General features: G+C 40.4%; 1 protein-coding gene across 8 annotated transcripts in view; it reads left to right on the top strand.

The window, feature by feature from the left end:
• The window catches only part of SORCS1 (sortilin related VPS10 domain containing receptor 1), a 436,617-nt gene that overhangs the window by 317,492 nt on the left and 100,259 nt on the right, over positions 1-18,866 (top strand). For all 8 annotated transcript variants that reach the window (XM_083616531.1, XM_083616537.1, XM_083616535.1 and 5 more), the window contains exons 18-20: positions 604-775; positions 6,852-7,038; positions 15,427-15,560. In XM_083616531.1, the coding sequence (XP_083472657.1) occupies positions 604-775; positions 6,852-7,038; positions 15,427-15,560 (493 nt within the window). The remainder of the gene's footprint in view (positions 1-603; positions 776-6,851; positions 7,039-15,426; positions 15,561-18,866) is intronic.

The following is an 18,866-nucleotide window of genomic DNA, read 5'->3' as shown; positions in this document are numbered from 1 at the left end:
GCTGTGCCAGTCTAGAGCTGGCACAAAAGAAAGTCATATTTATCCTTCCTCTCTGGCTGACATCAGCGCCAGAGCTTTGGAAATGGTGGCATCTCTGCTTCTCCATTTATCCTCATTTTGTGTTAGGTTGTGTAAACACTATACCTTTAAAGCATATGAAAAGCAAACCTACACCCCTCAAAGAGTTACGGCCACAGTAGTTTTTTTACGAGTTGCTGGCAATTTTAGCTCTGTGAGAGGTAAACTACAACTATTTCTTTGAGGGAATCTGCTTTGAATCTGCTTTTAAGTGTGCATGCTACCTATGCTTTGTGATAAAATTCCTTATTATCGATTGCTGTCAGATTAACATTTAGTGTCATTAATGGTCTTATTTATTTTGGCTGCTTTATTATATCTGTGCATTCTTAATTTGTTGTGAATGGCTATGAGACTTTTTCTGTAAGAAGTGATGAAATAATAACAGTTGCTGTTATTGTTATGATTTGCTTAAACTAACTGGGAGGTTGTGGAGGTGGTCTTGAAAAAGGGGAAATAGTCTTAAGTAAGCATCTTGCAGTGGTCCTTCCTTACACTGTCGTGTCTGCTTCCCGCTTTCAACAGGTATAGGAAGGTTGTATCTAATAACTGCACAGATGGTGTGCGTGAACAGTACACAGCCAAGCCTCAGCAGTGTCCTGGCAAAGCCCCACGAGGACTCCGAGTTGTCACTTCAGATGGCACATTGACATCAGAACAAGGGCACAATGTTACCTTCATGGTGCAGCTGGAGGAGGTATGTTGTCTTTCACGCATTTCCCACTGGGGCTTTTGAGTCTGAATCGTTTAGAAGAAAATGGATAGAAGTGAACACAATTAATTGGCCAGTGGGATTTAACTGATTAATGGCTTCATAAATATGAGCTGTATATCTGGGCTACAATAAGCAGGGCTTCGTTAACTTCTGTAACCTTTGCTCACTTCCACTTTTGCCCTTCCCAATTCCTTGAAGGGTAGACCCGAAAGTGAAGTTACCTGGGCAAATATTGCCAAGCAAATGGCAAAGCCAGCATTTAGAGGATATGAAAAATGTACATTTCTGAAACAATGCATTCTGTCAACTACCATTTGTTACTTACACGAGGCATGGAGGACACCCAGTCTTGCTTAAGAAGTGCTGGCTGTGGATTAGTTTCCATGTTGAAACAGACAGTTTTATTCTTCTTGAATCCCACAACTTAGTGACTTGAAAAGTAAACACCTACTGGTGAAAAGACAACCAAGGGATAATAAAGACCCTGACATCTGTTCTATCAACCATTGAACTCAACATTATCAAATGCAAGTACTCATAGGATAGTTTTATGATAGGTGCATTTGCAAGATAGTAATGTGTGCATTTGCAAGGAGTTAAGATTCACTCCGCAGAAATCTAGAGAAAACATCACCCATCAGTTCCCATCTTTATACATGTTTAAGAAATAGATGCTACAAAACTGACTGCAGCATCTGAATAAAAGCAATTTACACAATATAAGATAGCATATAAGTATACAGGGTATATTTGTGTTGAGACATGGAAAGTTTTTGCTACCAAATTTGGCACAAGACATGTGTGTGTGTGTGAGAGAGAGAGAGAGAGAGAGAGAGAGAGAGAAATTAAAATTCCTATGCTATAGGTGTCTTAAAAACCAGTTAAGCACCATCTCTGCACTGGACTATGGGCTGAAAAAATTGAGTTACGGTATATAACTCCAGAAAAAGCAAATGCTTGAGAATTACATTCTGGAAGACAACCGAGGAGAAACAACAACTGCCTGTTGCAAAACCTGATTTAACTTGATTTAAAATATGTTTTAAACATCTGCAAGGATAAAGAGATAACAAGTCATTGCTTAACTGAAAGCTTCCAATTAAATGTGAAGCTTGGGACTAGATTTAAAAACATTTTGATTACATCTCATTGTTTAACACTTTGATTTACATGTAAGGCCCAGCACTTCATAGAAAAAAATCATGCTTGCAGCCTCTTGGGTGAGACTGAAATTGATTGTTTGAAGGTGTTGTCCTCATTAAGATGATTAAAATTAGCAGTATCATCTCCTCCCACATTGAAACTCCATTCATGACTTACACATAATCAAGTTATAATCATATTCTGTAAATGGGCCAGGTTGTTACTTTTGAATCCATAGGTGTAAAGAATCTCAGAGGCTGTGAGAAGAATTCAGGTATAAAATGCAGCTAATTATTTAACACCTTGCTTGTTTATATAGCCATGGGTTAGGCGTGTGCATCAGCTCTGTGTATACCCTGAATTACAAGGTGCATTGGGGTAATTCAAGGAAGGTTCTCATTTTACCTCATTAGATTGTTCTATTATCAAGATGCCTTGAGGTGTATCACTTCATTTTCAAGTGACTCTGTATGGACCCGACTAAGGAAGCCCCACAGAGCTCAAGAGGGAAGGTGATGGAGAGTTGGGGGAGAGGATCTCTTATTTTGATGGATGGGGCTAGCTTTTAATCATAGTGAATTATTTTCTTGGGGCACTCCAATCACGTTGAGTTGATGGAAGGGTTGGAAACTGCTTAGAATCATAGAATCACAGAACTGGAGAGATAAAATGAACCCCAGGGTCATCTAGTCCAACTCTGTGCAGTACAGGAATCTCAACTAAAGCATCCAAGACAGATGGCCGTTCAACCTCTGCTTAAATAGTTCCAATGAAGGATAGTCCACCACCTCCCAAGGGAGTCCGGTCTACTGTCAAATACCTCTTGCTATCATAAAGTTTTTCCTGATGTTTAGTTGGAATCTCCTTTCTTGTAACTTGACGTCATTGGTTCGGGTCCTACCCTCTGGAGCACAAGAAAACAAGCTGTCTCAATCTTCCATGTGACAACCCTTAGATACTTGAAGATAGCTATCATGGCTCCTCTCAGTCTCCTCTTTTTCCAAGCCAAACATACACAACTTCCTCAACCATTCCTCATAAGGCTTTATTTCAGGACCCTTGATCATTTTGGTCTCCCTTCTCTGCACACATTCCAGTTTGTCAATATCCTTCTTAAGTTGTGGTTTTCAGAATGGGACACACTATTCCAGGCGTGCTCTGACTATGGCAGAATAGAATGCGACTATTACTTCCCTTAAGGGAGGCAGGTGGCGCTGTGGTCTAAACCACTAAGCATCTTGGGCTTGCCAATCAGAAGGTCGGCAGTTCGAATCCCCGCAACGGGGTGAGCTCCTGTTGCTCAGTCCCAGCTCCTGCCAACCTAGCAGTTCGAAAGCACGCCCCCCAAAAAAAGTGCAAGTAGATAAATAGGTACCGCTCCAGCAGGAAGGTAAACGGCATTTCCGTGCACTGCTCTGGTTTTGGTGTTCCATTGCACCAGAAGCGGCTTAGTCAAGCTGGCCACATGACCCGGAAAAACTCTCTGAGGACAAACGACGGTTCCCTCGGCCTGTAAAGTGAGATGAGTGCCGCAACCCCAGAGTCGTCTGCTACTGGACTTAACTGTCAGGGGTCCTTTACCTTCATTACTTCCCTTGATCTGGATGCTGTGCTTCTTGTTGATACAGCTCTCTCGTAGAGAGAGCACAGAACAATTCAGAAACAGATCATTTTTTAAAAAAGAAATATGCATGGATACAAGGAGCAGCAGGTGGCAGAACAGTACAGGCAGGACTGTGTTGCTCACCTGGCTTCCCAGTGCTAGTTACTGAGAGAGAGAGAGGCCAAAGAAGCAGGGAGTTTGGTGCAGTGCAGCCACAACAGCAAGAACATCAGATTGTGCCCACTCCATGAAAAGCCCCCATTCAACTTGCCCCTCTCTGGATTACGTGCACTGCAGCAATCCAGGGTTTCAGACAGCAGTATTTCTATCAGGCAGGAGATGCCGGGGATTGAACTTGGTGCTTTTTGCACACAAAGCATGTGCTTTTCAGTATTAAGTATTTGGAGACTATTTGATAAATATTCAGGTACTCGGAGAATGTTTGAGCACTATTGGATGCCATAGAGGACCATCTTAAGGAGACTTTGGGGAAGAAATGATTAAGATACACTTAGAGTCACAGCTTTGATGCATTGATGTAAAACCTGTGGGAGAAATGTGTTCCCTTTACTGCCTACCTTATTATCTGAGCTCAGCAGAGTCACAAAACTATTCAGTCTAGCACTACATTTGTCACTGTGATGAATGAAGGGGGGGGGAATGACAGATACAGATCAGTCTTTTGTAATTTCATGTACTGTAGAAATCCTCATTATGGGTGTCAGTTACACATACCTAGCGATATTCTATATTTACCGAGTTGCTCTTGTGCAGCTTTCTACACCCTACACTGTAATTTCCTGGACACCCTACACTGTGATTTAGTCAAACACCTGATTACAGAAGTGTTCTCAAGCCATTTGGACTTATGCTTTATGTTTGGACTGTGGTATAAGCACATCATGCAGAAATGCACTTCCTATGTATACAATACTGTGAAAGATGTTCTGACCAATTTATGGGATGCAGGGGAAAAAGACCTGTGGGAAGCAACACAGGAACCTAGGAAAGTGCGTTATACCAAGTCAGACTATTGTTTCATCTAGTTCCATATGATTTGACTCTTAACTGGCTGCCCAGGGTTTCAGGAAGGACTCTGTCCCACTATCTGGAAACAGCAGGTATTGAACCTGGAACCTCTCTTGTATGCAAATCAAGCGCTATACCACTGAACAACAACCTGTCCCCTATGCTGTGGAACTATGAAGTCAACTTTCAACACACTTAGAAATGTTAAGTTTTGGGGGTCTCTTTTTGCCCCTCTTCTTGTTTTTCTTCGTTGGCACAGAAAATATCTGTCCTGCTTGTCACACTATTGCATAAAAGCTGCTTGCCCTGAGATGCTGAAGTTCTTAAATGCCAGCTTTTGAAACATGGCCTTTCAGAAATGTGTTAAATCCTGAACTACAGGTTGTATATTCAGTTCAGGGACAGGTGGGAGGCATTTTCAGTTCAAAGGATTAAATAATTTTAACAGGAATGAACTGGAAAAGGCAAGGAAATTCATCTTGTGAAAGAGGCACTGAAAGAGTGGCAGCTGTAGGTCTCCTCTAATTAGACTAGAAGGAGGCACCTTTCTCAGCAGGAAGCCATGATGTGAATCAGAAGTCCACGTCCTGCTGAGCTCCGAAGTGATTTTCTGCTCCTCGGACAGCTGTAGACTCAGCATATTCTTTGGCCCACCAAAATTTATTAAAAGGGATTAAAAAGAAGAAGACATATTAGAAGCGACTCAGTATCGTTTTCTAAGTCCTTTTTATATTATGCCAAGGCTGCTATACCCATGTACCCCTTGTGCTGGGAGCAAGTATCAGTGAACCCCGTGATGCCTACATCCAGTGCTCTTTTTCTAAAAAAAAAAAAATGTTTAGGGGTACTCTCATTTTGACTTAAGAAAATCACCATTTTCTAGTTCAAATCAGGAAAACTAAATACAGTAAATGGACAAAAGTACAAAGATTCACAAAATGTTTAGGGGTATGTTTACCCCTGCATCCCCCCAGAAAAAAACACCACTGTCTGCATCTGAGTAGGCAAGAACAGTGTGAGGGTTGAAAACTTTTAAACCCACTTTGCTTTCTCCAGGTACCTTATTTCTCTGTAGTCCCTTACCACATTACAAGATAAAAATGTGTTATTGTGAGAGGCTTTAAAAATGAAATGAAATAAAGTTTGCACACACTTCTACCCATAACCCAACAAGAGACAGTTTGTACATTATGTGACCTCAATGTATTATCCTACATTTCCAGAATAATTTGGTACAGCAGAGGCATGACTTCTCTATGAGAAAAAGCCTAAAATAAGAGTGCCATGAGCAGAAGCGGACTTTCTTTTTCACTGCTAATATCAGCAGTGCAAGGAAAGCTCTTGCTCGTCTGGAGTTGATGCCAGGTGTTTTCTTGAAGGGTGTGAGGGACATAGACAGCAAGCCTGTGCACACTTACCTTGGAATAAGCACCATTGAACACAGTGGGACTTGACTTCCAAATTAAACACGCATGGGTTTATGCCACATGAGATTAAGTTGGGATGTAATAATGGTTTTCCAATATTTAAAATGACGTTATGAACAAACATTTCTCTCACAGATATATACACATACACATTCACATATATGTACACACAGTCACTTTGTTGTAAAATTCCTAAATGAGATTTTGCATCTTTAGGGTTCTGACTTTTGTGGCATACACAATTTGGACCAGATTCAAGCAGTCCTGTCATTCTGAGATCCATTTTTAGATCTGACTGCATTGCAGAATGTCTCCCAGATACGGCAATCCACGAGGAAGTTTAGGCAGAGTAGCATTAAGTGTTTCTGTGGTTCACCAAAACCCAATTATAGCAGTGTGCCAAAACAGCTGCCTCCAATTTGCTATCCCATTCGCAGGCTGAAAATTAGGAGCAGCAACTTTGGGAGTCATAATTCAACTCATGTTGTGAACCCCTGAAATGGTTTGGGGAGCAGAGAACAATTGTGTCAGGACTGGCAGTTTCTACTTTTGCGTTCTAATTCACTGATTTTGGCAGGGGCTCTTAAACAGAAAAAAGGCAAGAAGCCCCCTCCCCAGAATAACTTTGCCTACCCCAAGACAATTTCATTCTTTTCGTTTAGTTTTGCCTCAGTGGTTTTGTCAAAATCCGCCCCCAACTAATTTTTGCTGAACCAGACGTAAGATTTTGACTGATCCCTATAAATGTAGATTCTTACTTGTACACCTGAATACCTTTCAAGATGGCAAATATTCAAATTGCCCTGGATTCCATATCTATTTTATACTAATTATCCTCTCTACCTCTCTAATTTAGGGTGACATTCAAAGATCAATAATCCGTGTGGATTTTGGAGACGGCAGTGCTGTGTCGTACGCCAATCTAAGCTCCACAGAAGATGGGATCAAGCACGTCTACCAGAATGTGGGGATTTTCCGAGTAACAGCGCAGGTGGAAAACAGCCTGGGGGCAGACAGTGCTGTCATGTACTTGCATGTAAATTGTATGTTATTACATTGGTATATGAAATATTTTAAAGATTCTTTCTTTCTTTCTTTCTTTCTTTCTTTCTTTCTTTCTTTCTTTCGTATACGTTTGTACTATGAAACCTGCTAAGAGAAGGAGTAGTTCACTTTTATATTAACATTTATTCTTTGGGAAGATGAAAGTGAAAGAGAAATGGATACCAAAAATAATCAGCAGGACATCTTAATGCTGTGAGGAAATGGCCTCTCAAAATTCCCCACCCTATCTGTGAGTAAAGTAACTGGAGACACAATTTCACAGAATTTCTCCAGGGAGGATGAAAATTCTCCACCTTTTTATCCAGGCTGGGGCTCACAGTTGTCAGTAGCACAACTTCCCTCAGATTGCCATTTGTTTTTTGCTGCTGCTGCTGCTGCTGCTGCAAGAACTGGCAGTAGCAACTGTGTTGGCAGCATGACCGCCATTTTGCCTCTTCCACAGTGCCCCAGACCTAATATAATTCTTTAGTATAGCAGGAGGAGAGATGGCAACCACTTTGTGCTGTGCTTTCTCAATTTTGATTCCTCATGAAAAATTGGAAAGATTTGTTTATTAATGTATTTATATCCTGCTTCAGGCCTAGCACCAAACAGTGGGGGTTGCTGTCCTCTGGGACTGGTGGGTGAAGGAAAGAGTACGTAACATCAGGTGGAGCCAAAGTTAAGATCACAGTAGGCAGATCACACTTAACACTGAGGAACACTTGACACATGCAGACAGACCCACATAGAGAGTAGGGGAGGGAGAAAGAGCAAAGGTAGGGTCTGGTGGGGTGTGTGTGTGGAGAAGCTGACTGGTTGAAGGGTGGAGGGGAATAGTAAGGTTAGGGGCTGAGAGGAAATAGAGTTTGAAGGAACAATAGTGGAAGCTTGGAAGGAAGATGAAATAATGAGGTTAGATTGGGGGCAAAGAGAGCAATGTTCTAGACACTGGAAAGAGGCAAAATGAGAGGCACCAGTGTGAGTGCTGTCCATAATCAGGACCTGCAGGACACAGCTGACTTTCCACAATAAGCACACAGTTGTCAGGGGTGGTTATCTCTTCCATTTTGTTTTCAGTCACTCTCCCCATGACAGCCATTTTGTGTTTTGCCATGGCACCTCCATGGCAGCCATTTTGTGACAGCTAACCCCCCAGCACTCTCTCTCAAAATTCAAAAGGTGCCCACTAGCCTAAAATCATGGGCAACCTCTGGTCTACTTGAAAGCAGGTCCCACCCAGTTCAGTGGTACTTCTTTATTATTAGTGTGCAGAAGATTGCAGCCTTAGAAAGTAAAAAGGAATGGGAAAGGTAAAAGAAGGAATTGGCTTAGCAGGCTGAAAGGTGCAACAAGACTTTTGATAGGTGGGTGTTGCCCTAGGCAACAAAGTCCCTGTGGGATGTATACTAGTGAGCACAGGGAAGCTTTGCTGCAGAGGTGCCAACTTGTGAGGGGGATGGGGGGGCCGGGAAGTTGAGCAAGTGCCACCCCCAATTTACATCAGGATGTTGGAGGAGCCAGGAACATGGTGGCAACATGGCTTCAGTGGCCAGTGGCTCCTCATCGCCCTCCTCCTCCTGCCTCTGCCATCAGCTGGGGCTTCTCCCCGCCTTCCCCTCCATGACAGGAGGAGGAGGAGCCACTGAAGCCACAGCACGCTCAGCTCCACGCTGGGCCCTGATTTTTGGGAATTTCTGCCCCTGCCCTGTTCACATAATCAGTTTGCTCTCAGAGGATGGGATTTACAGAGTGTGCAAACAGGCCTTTGTTTATACTGGCCCATGAAAGAACTATAACACAATACTAAGTTTTAGTTTGAAGCTGTTGAAAATACCTAAGCTGATATATGCAGTGCTTTTTTTTCTTTCTTAAAAAATGTTTGGGGTACTCTCATTTTGACTCAAGAAAGCCACCATTTTATAGTTCAAATCGGGGAAAATAAATACAGTAAATGGACAAAAGTACGAAGATTCACAAAATGTTTAGGGGTATGTGTATCCCTGTGTACCCCCCAGAAAAAACACTGCTTTTAAATGCAAAAGTTAAGATTTTATATAAAGAGCAAGCAGCCCTTTGAACCTTGATACAAAATTTACAAAGTTCTGTTGGCCAATCTTTACTTAAACAAATTATTTATTTATTTATTTATATGCGAGTTTGTATTTATTTATATAAAGCAGTTCTCAGCATTATGCCACAAAAGCTAAACAAGGATACAGAAATGATTAAGATCAATATTTAAATGTCAGCAACCAAAATAACCAAAATCAATATGAAAGAAATGAAATTGCCTTCTCAGCCTCTTATCTCTTCCCATCTTTATGAAAATGCCAGCGGGGTGGGGAGGCCAGGCCTTCTTTGTTTGTAAAGGTCACTGCAAACACACTTGAGTGCTGGTAATATCTCCAGAGAGGCTCTGGGGGTCTCTGATAACACAGGGCCATGCAATCTGCTACAATTTGACAGAAGATGATTCCGCAGGGGCCCATCTTCACTGTGCACTACTTTGTTTGCAAGCTAATGAGGCCACTTGATGGAGCAGCTATTTGCCTATGCAGGCCACAAGCTACAAAGGAAAAGTCGTTGTCTGGGTCATTCCTCTATGGGAATGGGTTTCCCCACCACATAATTTGATCAACACAGTGTACAGCATTAGAATAGAATGCAAAAAAGTTACTGAGGCTCTCAGCAGGATCACAAGCGGCATAGCTTTTCATATTTTCCTCAGTGTTTCTAGAATCAAATTTTTCACAAGCAGACTTAGTAATTGTGGCTCCCAGCAGTCTAAGGCAAGCAGGTACAGAGAATGGAGGTATTCAGTTACAGGTAGAGAGGGCTAGTCTGTCCCTAGTGCTCCTGAAAGGTGATTCACATGATCAGTTGCATATGCTTTAAAGGTCAAGAAAGGGCAGTGTCTCTCTGGTTTTAAACTTTATGCCTATGGTTAGAATGGTAAACATATATTTTTTTAAAAAATATATCATGAAAACAAAGGATTATAACAAATAAAATAAATAGTTGTAAGCTGGTGTTCTAATACAAAATTAGTCCAGAAGAATCTAATAAATAAACAAACAAACAAACCGGGAGCATTGTAAATGTAGAAAGACTTTCTGTAAAACCATAACAAGAATGCAGAAGAAATTTGATTTAGTTTGCATTTGAAATCTATCCAATTCCCACTATGAGAACTGAAACACAGTCATCCTTCAAAATTTGCACTTATCACAATTCTGTGATGCAGTTCTCGAGCCTAGCAATGTTTACAAAAATGCATATATTACAGAAAAATCTGCACAAATGTGAAGCCATTAGTGAAAATAACATAAACATGCATTATGTTAGTGAAAATTACTTGCAACAATGTATCCATTAATCAAAATTGCATATGAAACTGTGTCTGCCATCTGTGAGCAGAAATTCACACTAAAAAGCTGGTGGATTTTCATGAGGATTCTTCTCATTATTTTAAACCACACAAATTGCCTGCAAAATGTGGAGAAATGAATTTAAGAATAGAAAAATGAGAAACAGAGAGAACCAAAATGGCTTGGTCCTTCTATTCATAACCGTTGCCCATAGACATTAGAGCACATAGGAAGCTGCCTTATACTGGGTCTTTGTATTATTTATTTATTTATTTATTTATTTATTTATTTATTTATACATACCCCGCCCATCCGGCTGGGTTTCCCCAGCCACTCTAGGCGGCTCCCAACAGATTAAAAACAGAATAAAATATCAAACATTAAAAGCTTCCCTAAACAGGGCTGCCTTCAGATGTCAGATAGTTGTTTATTTCCTTGACATCTGATGGGAGGGTGCCACCACCGAGAAGGCCCTCTGCCTGGTAAATATTTCAAGGCAGAGATCTCAGATGGAGATCTCTCCCCTCACCTGCAACCTGATGTGGGATCTTCTACATGCAAGGCATATCAATTCCTCTATATGCAAGGCTCTACCATGGAGCTACAGTTTCCCCTCTGCCCAAAAGAGCTGCACTTGGGACTTGAACCAACAGATGCACGAGAAGACTTGGAACACAAAGAGACGTTTGCCTCCATAGCCTGGATGGTTGTAGGACCAGTGACAGTGACATGCTGGGAATGACAAGGCTAGCTAGCATGTCCCTAGTTTGCTTACCGTATGAAGGAAAAAAAAGCACACTAATGCCTCATACACAGAGTGAGGAAAACAGGATATACGAATTCCATGAACATGAATGGTCCTTGTGGAGGCAAACCCTATATTTTTAGGATGGCTTGAAAAGTTTTAAATAACAATTGACCCCAAGATCATAAAAGGTTGTCCAACTCTGCAAGAAAAAGTAATGTGTATTTTTATTGCTATCAATATTGTGTAGATAGGAGTACAACACCACCTGCTGTTCCAAAGCTGCATTTTCAAAGCTGCATTTTTTTGTTTTCTAACACACTGATTTCAGAAGTTAATCATAATTACCCGCTTTGGTGATTTAAAACACACACACACACACACACACACACACACACACACACACACTAGAAGCTGTTCAGCTCTCAAAGGAGAATCTATGTTCTACTCATGACTCTTCGTAAGTCACTTTTGTGAACTGTTCTAACGGGGCAGCAATAAAACTGCTAGCACATTTGCAAAGCTAAGCATGGTCTGGTAGGGTTTCAAGCTGGGTGGGGCCATGTGTTGAGATTCCTGCATTGCTGAGGGTTAGACTAGATGACCCTCGTTGACCCTCCCAACTCTATTTTTCTATGATTCTGTAATATTCAGAATGTGCCTGCTTCAATTAGAACTAAATGGCTGAGTTTGTTCAGCCTATTACATTGGATGAAACTAAAATACTGGATGTTAACCAGAGTACTCAAGGCCAAGTTTGGATAATTAATTAATAATAGCTTAATAAATATTTGATTCCATTGCACAAACACAGATTGCTCTGACTGCATGTAATGAAAGAGGTCTCCTGGTTTGGCCAATATTGTATCTATCTGGCATAACACATATTACATCTGGTGAACAACTTTTCAAATTTCCAGTTCAGATATCCATTTTCCATTATGTGCACTTATTGCAGGAAACTTTGTCTCACATGTGGAGCATCCCCACCCCTCTTCTTAAGTGAAAATGCGTGTAACAAACAATCTACATGTACTACCACTTCCACGAAACATTCCATGCATATACAATGTAAATAATATAATCAAACATTAAGCAGGCTTGTATAATAGTTTAGAGCTGATTACACCAGTTAGGTGAGGAGACCTGAATCCAATTAAGTAACACTCAGGGCAGACATATTGAAATCAATGGACATGATGAACTAAAGTCCATTGATTTTGATGCGTGAGTATGACTTACCGTAGTTGGAAATACAATCCTGAATATCCAACATTCTTAACAGATGTTGCCATTTTGCACATTAGAGCTTTAATAAAAAGGTTTCTAATGAAGATAGGAAGTGACGCCAATATATTGTTTCTGCTTCATTTTGTTCAGCTCCTAAAAGTTCAGAACACAGAACTGGTCCCCATCTCCCAAATCTACTGCCATGAATTTTCATGTATAATGCTAGTAAGCAGAACCTAGATAGTTAAAAGAGAGTAGTAATGGGTAGGGATGGGGGGGGGGAATTAATTTCAGTTTGCATCTGAAGCCAAATTTATCAAATTTGCATTTTTTTAAAAAAACAATATGTGAACAAAAACACAAGCATCCTTTAAAATTTGCACTTGTCTAAATGTTGCAATGCAGTAATGCAGCCAAGCATTGCTTACAAAAATGCATCTATTAGGAGAAAATATGTGTAAAATGAATACGTTCATGAAAATAACATGCTAACATACATTATATTAGAAGCAATTGCTTGCAAAAATGTGTGCTTTAATCAAAACTGCATGCAAAAGGTATCAGGAGAAATTCACTCTGAAAGGTTGAAGAATTTCCATGAAATTGCTTAAGAAATGTGGAGAACCGATTTAAGACTGGAAAAATGAGTAATTAAGAGAGAACCTAAATTGATAGATCCTTCCATCTCTAGTCATGGGTAGCTTGTGGTCATTTCCTCCTCATTGTATTGTGTGAACACCTACAAGTAGTCGCATTTCTAAAGATAGGATAAAGCAGCAGCTGTCCATCATTCCCACCAGTACCAACAGAGACCTTTTCTCTTGAAGCTATGCAAAGGTGTAGTTTTGGTGGGATCCCAGCGCCATGTCTAGATAAGTCCTGACGTGAACAAAAGTCAAGAGGTATAAAAAATTCCACACTGGGTTCCTTGGTAAGATGTAGATTGAATAATAATAATCGAAAAAAATCAAATTTCATTGGGAGTGTAGGAAGCTACCTAATACTGAGTCCCACCATCAGCCCATATAGCTCAGCATTATTATAACCTGCCCTGCGACCTTATGGTGAAAGGCGTGCAAGGAATCTTAGAAGGAAATCAATGCTCCACCACTGAGCTACAGCCTTTCTCTTAATTGTGCTGTAGGATGCTACACCTTCTTCCGTATTGTGTATGGATATTTTGTAATAGAAATAAAGGGATGTGATAATAAACCTCAGCCTTGAGAATGCTTGCAGGAAAACAACAGTTATGATACCATTCCACCACTCAAAATATAACCTATGTGGGGAGAAGAATCTTACCTTGTTATACTTGGTGGGGAAACTTGTTTTCTCTGGGTATTGTTGCATTTCTTTTCTTTCCTCCTTCTCTTTATTTTCAAAATAAATTGTTCCAAATGAGAGACAGAGGGCAGTAGGGCCAAGTATAAATCTATTCTTTTCCTGATATTTTGCAAATTCTCTTTGCATAAAAAAAGGAGACTAGATTTGTGAAGAAGTTATGAAATACTTTGGAACGGATCCTTGCTAGAAATAGATATTTTTGCTGTTGACCTACAACACTCTTCCTATCAATCTGTAACCCCCCCCCCCGCCCCCGTTAATGCAATATATTCCCAAGAAAAAGCAACATCCCTGTATTAACTCAGCCAATTACCACTTAATGTCTCCTGAGGATATGGCTATCTATATTTGTTTGGTTGGCTTCTACGTAGCAAAGATTTTGCTCATTATCTTTACCATTTGAAAGTTGCTGTTCTGAAATCTTTATCCAGAATTGTCATAGTGCCACGTCTCCCAGATACAGCTGGTTTATAATTAGAATCAAATAATTAAATTTAATTATCCAGATCCAAACAATTCAATAAGCAATCGTGTCAGTACACATATCTTGTGTTTCTGATCATTCAGAACACCAGATAAATGTACGGTGATAGTTTGCCTAAGCTGCATTTGGAGTTTGAAGGCTTGAGTCCATGTTGTACATTGGATTGTTTGCAGGTATATGTTTTAAAACAAGCAGACTATTACTTGCTTAAGCACTTAGGTTTGATTGAAAAGGTGGTCTATTTGTCACAGTGCAACAAAAGTTACAGCTCTCATATTCAGTTGGGTAGCACCCATGCATGGTCTGATGCTAAGGGGTTTTAAAGCCCTGCTTACTAGGACGCTATAACAGGTTGTGGTGAAACTGGGGGTCTTCTGTAAAATAGTACTTGTTTTGCTAATATGCTTTGGACTGTCATAGTGAGAGCAATCTGTGTGTAGAAAGGAAAGTTTTTATTTGCTGCTGACATCAGATAATGTCCTTTTCATCCTAATTAGCCACTTTTAATCCTATAAATTGCCCATGCAATGTGTTATTGAGAAAAGATCACTCACAAAATCTGGAGAACTGAACTCCTTTGGGTGTGGGCTTGTGTTTGAGATTGATACTCAGTCAAAAAGCACAACACTGCAAGCTGCCTTAGCATTCCCAACCTAATCATAGACTGTGCTACAGCATCCACAAAACCTGATATGCACCCGTAATCTGGTAAATGTGGTGGGAAAAAATAGCATGGCCTGACAAGGTCAAACTCCATCAGCATTCTTCAGCTCACCTTAAGGATAGCTATACTGAGCAGGGTTGTTCTACATATGGCAATGTTCCTGCATGAAAGTCACTTCTGGGTTAGAGTGTGAATCCCATCTCTACTGCATTGTGTATAATTATCTTCTATGTATACTAAAAGCACTATGTATACACAGCACTAGGAAGCTGTGACTGACCATGGCTTCCCAGAGTCAGTGAATAAATAATATGGAGGCTGTGGAAGCCTTATAACTGAGTCTTATATTTATTTCCTCAGAAATAAGTCCCACGGGGGCTTCCTCTCAAATAAGTTCACACAGGATGGCAACCGGTGTTGAAATAAGAATTTGTGGGAAGTAGTCTGCAGCCCTTATTGAAACCAAGGGTGGGGTCAAAGACAATCATAGAGTGTTAATGCATAAAACTAGACTCATCTACACTTTTCCGCATTCTCTCTTGTTTCCAGGTCCTTTGGAACATGTCCATTTATCGTTGCCCTTTGTGACAACAAAGAACAAAGAAGTTAATGCCACGGCAGTCCTGTGGCCCAGTCAAGTTGGAACACTGACTTATATCTGGTGGTTTGGAAATAACACCGAGGTTTGTATTTCATGGAGATAAATTAATTGTTAAATTGTGACATAATAACATTATCACGGGGCTTGTGATTTCTCTCAGGGAACAGCTTACAGGGCCCTGCAAATCACAGAGAGCAACTCTCAGCACTTTTATGTTGCAAATCAGCTTGCTTTTTTTTTTAACTTGCTTAACTGTCTCTGTTTAGGCCTAATTTGCATCTTATGCAAATCACTAATCCCCCATTGGACACGGCTGAAGAGATCAAACTGAGAAAACTGCAGAGTGACAGATTATCAAAGATTCCAAGATTTGGGGCTTTTTTCCTTTCCTTATGTAAAATGCAAGTTTTTTTTTTTTAAACTCATGTTACAAACCCGGACTTCAGAGATAAAGTTCTGAGTTCAGCTGATGATGTCTCTGCACTGCTCCAGGGTTTGAAACCATATTTTACAGTGCGTTGTGCTCTGTAGCACTAGTAAAAAGGAATGTTTGCCGAGAGTCCCAACTCCTACTCTTTTCATAATGCTAAACCTATACGAAGTTCTCATTTGTGCTGTTAAGCTGCAAGAATGCCTCATTACCACAGAAGTGAAATGACATGTAGTACATTTCCCTGCCTACGGACAGTAGTTAGCATAAAACAGTATGCCAAAATAACCCACTACCCACCCTCATTTGTTCACTGGGGGGAGAAAAATCTTTAATCGGTGCCTGATAAATTGTGTTGCTAGACTCGTCTAAGGCTACTTTGAATTTCAATAGGAAGTTAGGAGAGCTCGCACTAGCAGGAGGTAGTTGACAGGGCGGTGGGGCGGCAACATTCAACTAACCTCCCAAAAGTTTAGTCCTGGCTGTTTAGGGTGGTGGCAACTGCTAGCATGACTGAATAATTTTTCATATATCCAGGGGGTCAGTTCAGGTGTAACACAGATATGCAGTGTGTTTCCCTTATCTCAGTTTCCTTTATATACAACACGTCTTGCCACATAAATGGCTGTAAATTTTAAGTCTGCTGCCTTTTTGCCTGCTCTTATTTGTCGGACTATTTAACCTACCCTGGGTTCGCCCAATGAAGGGCGAGCTACAAAATATACTTAATAAATACTAATAAATAAGTCGTGGTGACAAGAGGGAGCCTTGCACTGCATAAAATTCCCTGCGGCGGCCTTTGTGAAATTAGGCCAGTCTATGAAACTGCCTGCTAGTTCCAGTTCCCTTGCTTGCTACTGTGTATCTGATGCTTTGTCTCTGGTGCAAGGCAAGATATATAGGCTCAAATGAGGTGTCTGATACAAGCTGTTACCAGTGGGATTGGGAACTGTCACATCTCGGTGTGCTACGGAGTGGCCATTGTGCTGCTTTCTTTTGGATACTATTGCCGTGGCAACAGCCAGGTAGCGGTGCTTACACATGGGGTGGAAATGGTGCAGAAACCAGGAGTGGTAGGTCTCTAAGATGAAAGAGAAAGTAAAGGAAACTCTAGTATTAAGAGGACAGTAGCTACTACAGAACCCCCAGCAACTAAGTTACACCTTTTATTAGTGGCTGTCGCTAGCAATATAGTATCTCAAAAGCAAAGTAGCTTGTATTGTGTCAATCTCTAATACTTGGCTGCCAATATAGTATCTTGTGAGCCAAAGGACTTTGTTTTTTTTAAAAAAAGATATTTATTGGGGTTTTACAAAAAACAACAACAGAGATTTACAGAATGAAAAAACAACAGAGAAGAATAAAAAATAAAAAAGAATACAAAAAAATACAAAGATTCATAGAAAAACAAACAAGTAAAAAAAATGCAAAATACAAAAAACAAATAGATAGTAAAAAATTAAAAAGCAAATCCGTTTTTTGATATCTTTAAGTTCATTTGCTTGTTTCCTTGACCTCCTCACACCTCCCCCTTTTGTATTCCCATTTACATAATCAATTCAGCAAATCCTTACCCTTTTTCATTTATCTTAACTCTATATCATAGCATATTATAACATATTATAAGGACTTTGGTTGTATAAGTGGGGTAGTTGATGTAGCAAGGACATTGTTGCAGAGAACCATGGCAGTTCTCAGTTGGTAGGTGACAAACATAATGCACCATTCTAATGAATTCACTTACAGAATATGATTTAAGATGTAAGATGAATTGTTACTACTTTGAGCAAAGATGGATAAGCTCAGGCTTGGGAGCCTAACGCGGCCCTTCTGGTCTTTCTGTATGGCCCTTGGGAACCCCACTACAGAATGCAGCCCTGAGACTGCAAAAGGTTTCCTATTACGATTTAGAGTGACATATGAAAGGGTAATCCATTTGTGTCTTTTTTGCTTTTGCTATTTGTTTATTTTTTTTCCTTGAAGTAATAATGGTAATAATAATAATAATAATAATAATAATAATAATAATAATAATAATAATAATAATTTATTATTTATACCCCGCCCACCATCTGGCTGGGTTTCCCCAGCCACTCTGGGCAGCTTCCAACATAATATTAAAATACAATAGTCCTAAAAGTCTGGTAGTTGTTTTTCTCTTTGACATCTGGTGGGAGGGCGTTCCACAGAGTGGGCGCCACTACCGAGAAGGTCCTTTGCCTGGTTCCCTGTAACTTGGCTTCTCACAGTGAGGAAACTGCCAGAAGGCCCTCGGCACTGGACCTCAGTGTCCAGGCAGAATGATGGGGTTGGAGACCCTCCTTCAGGTCTTCTCCCACTTTTCTGTTCCAACTTTTACATTCCCTTATATTTTTCCCTTTGTTCATGCCACCTGCGAGGATACATTCCTCATGCTTGTATCCAGGACCTTATTGCATAAACCTTGAATTATTTGTCCCTGATTGAAAGCCAGAAATCTGCAGCACTTTTGCCACCAGCTGAACTGATTGTTCTTAAGCACTTTTGCAGAGGCTTCATTAACTCTTATTTTTATATCCATTCACATCCAGTGATAATCTTGACCTGTACTGTCCTTTGATAAGATGGAAATACACATTATCTTTGTCTCTATGTTACTGTGAGGATAGGTAATAAAAGGATCCTCATGTAAAATAACTTCATGCATGTGTTAGGGGCTGCAGCGTTAAGGGTTATTTTTCTCAAGATCAGCAACAATACCAAAATCTGTCCCCGTCATAACCACTGATATCTAAAATGGTTCAATGGAAGAGTTTCCTTCTCATATTTTGAAATATGAGAATTGGCTAGTTATTTTGGGAGGTGTTTGTCCACCTGTATGCTGAGTGTCTTGAGTCACCCGAGTTAATCTACAGAGTCATATTTCCAGCTCATCTGTTTTCTTCTTGCTGCACCCTGTGGTCTGGATTGTGTAGAGGG

Source organism: Podarcis filfolensis (genome assembly GCF_964270895.1).
Source record: "Podarcis filfolensis genome assembly, chromosome: 5".
Lineage (NCBI taxonomy): Eukaryota > Metazoa > Chordata > Lepidosauria > Squamata > Lacertidae > Podarcis > Podarcis filfolensis.
This window is presented reverse-complemented; position numbering and strand designations above follow the sequence as displayed.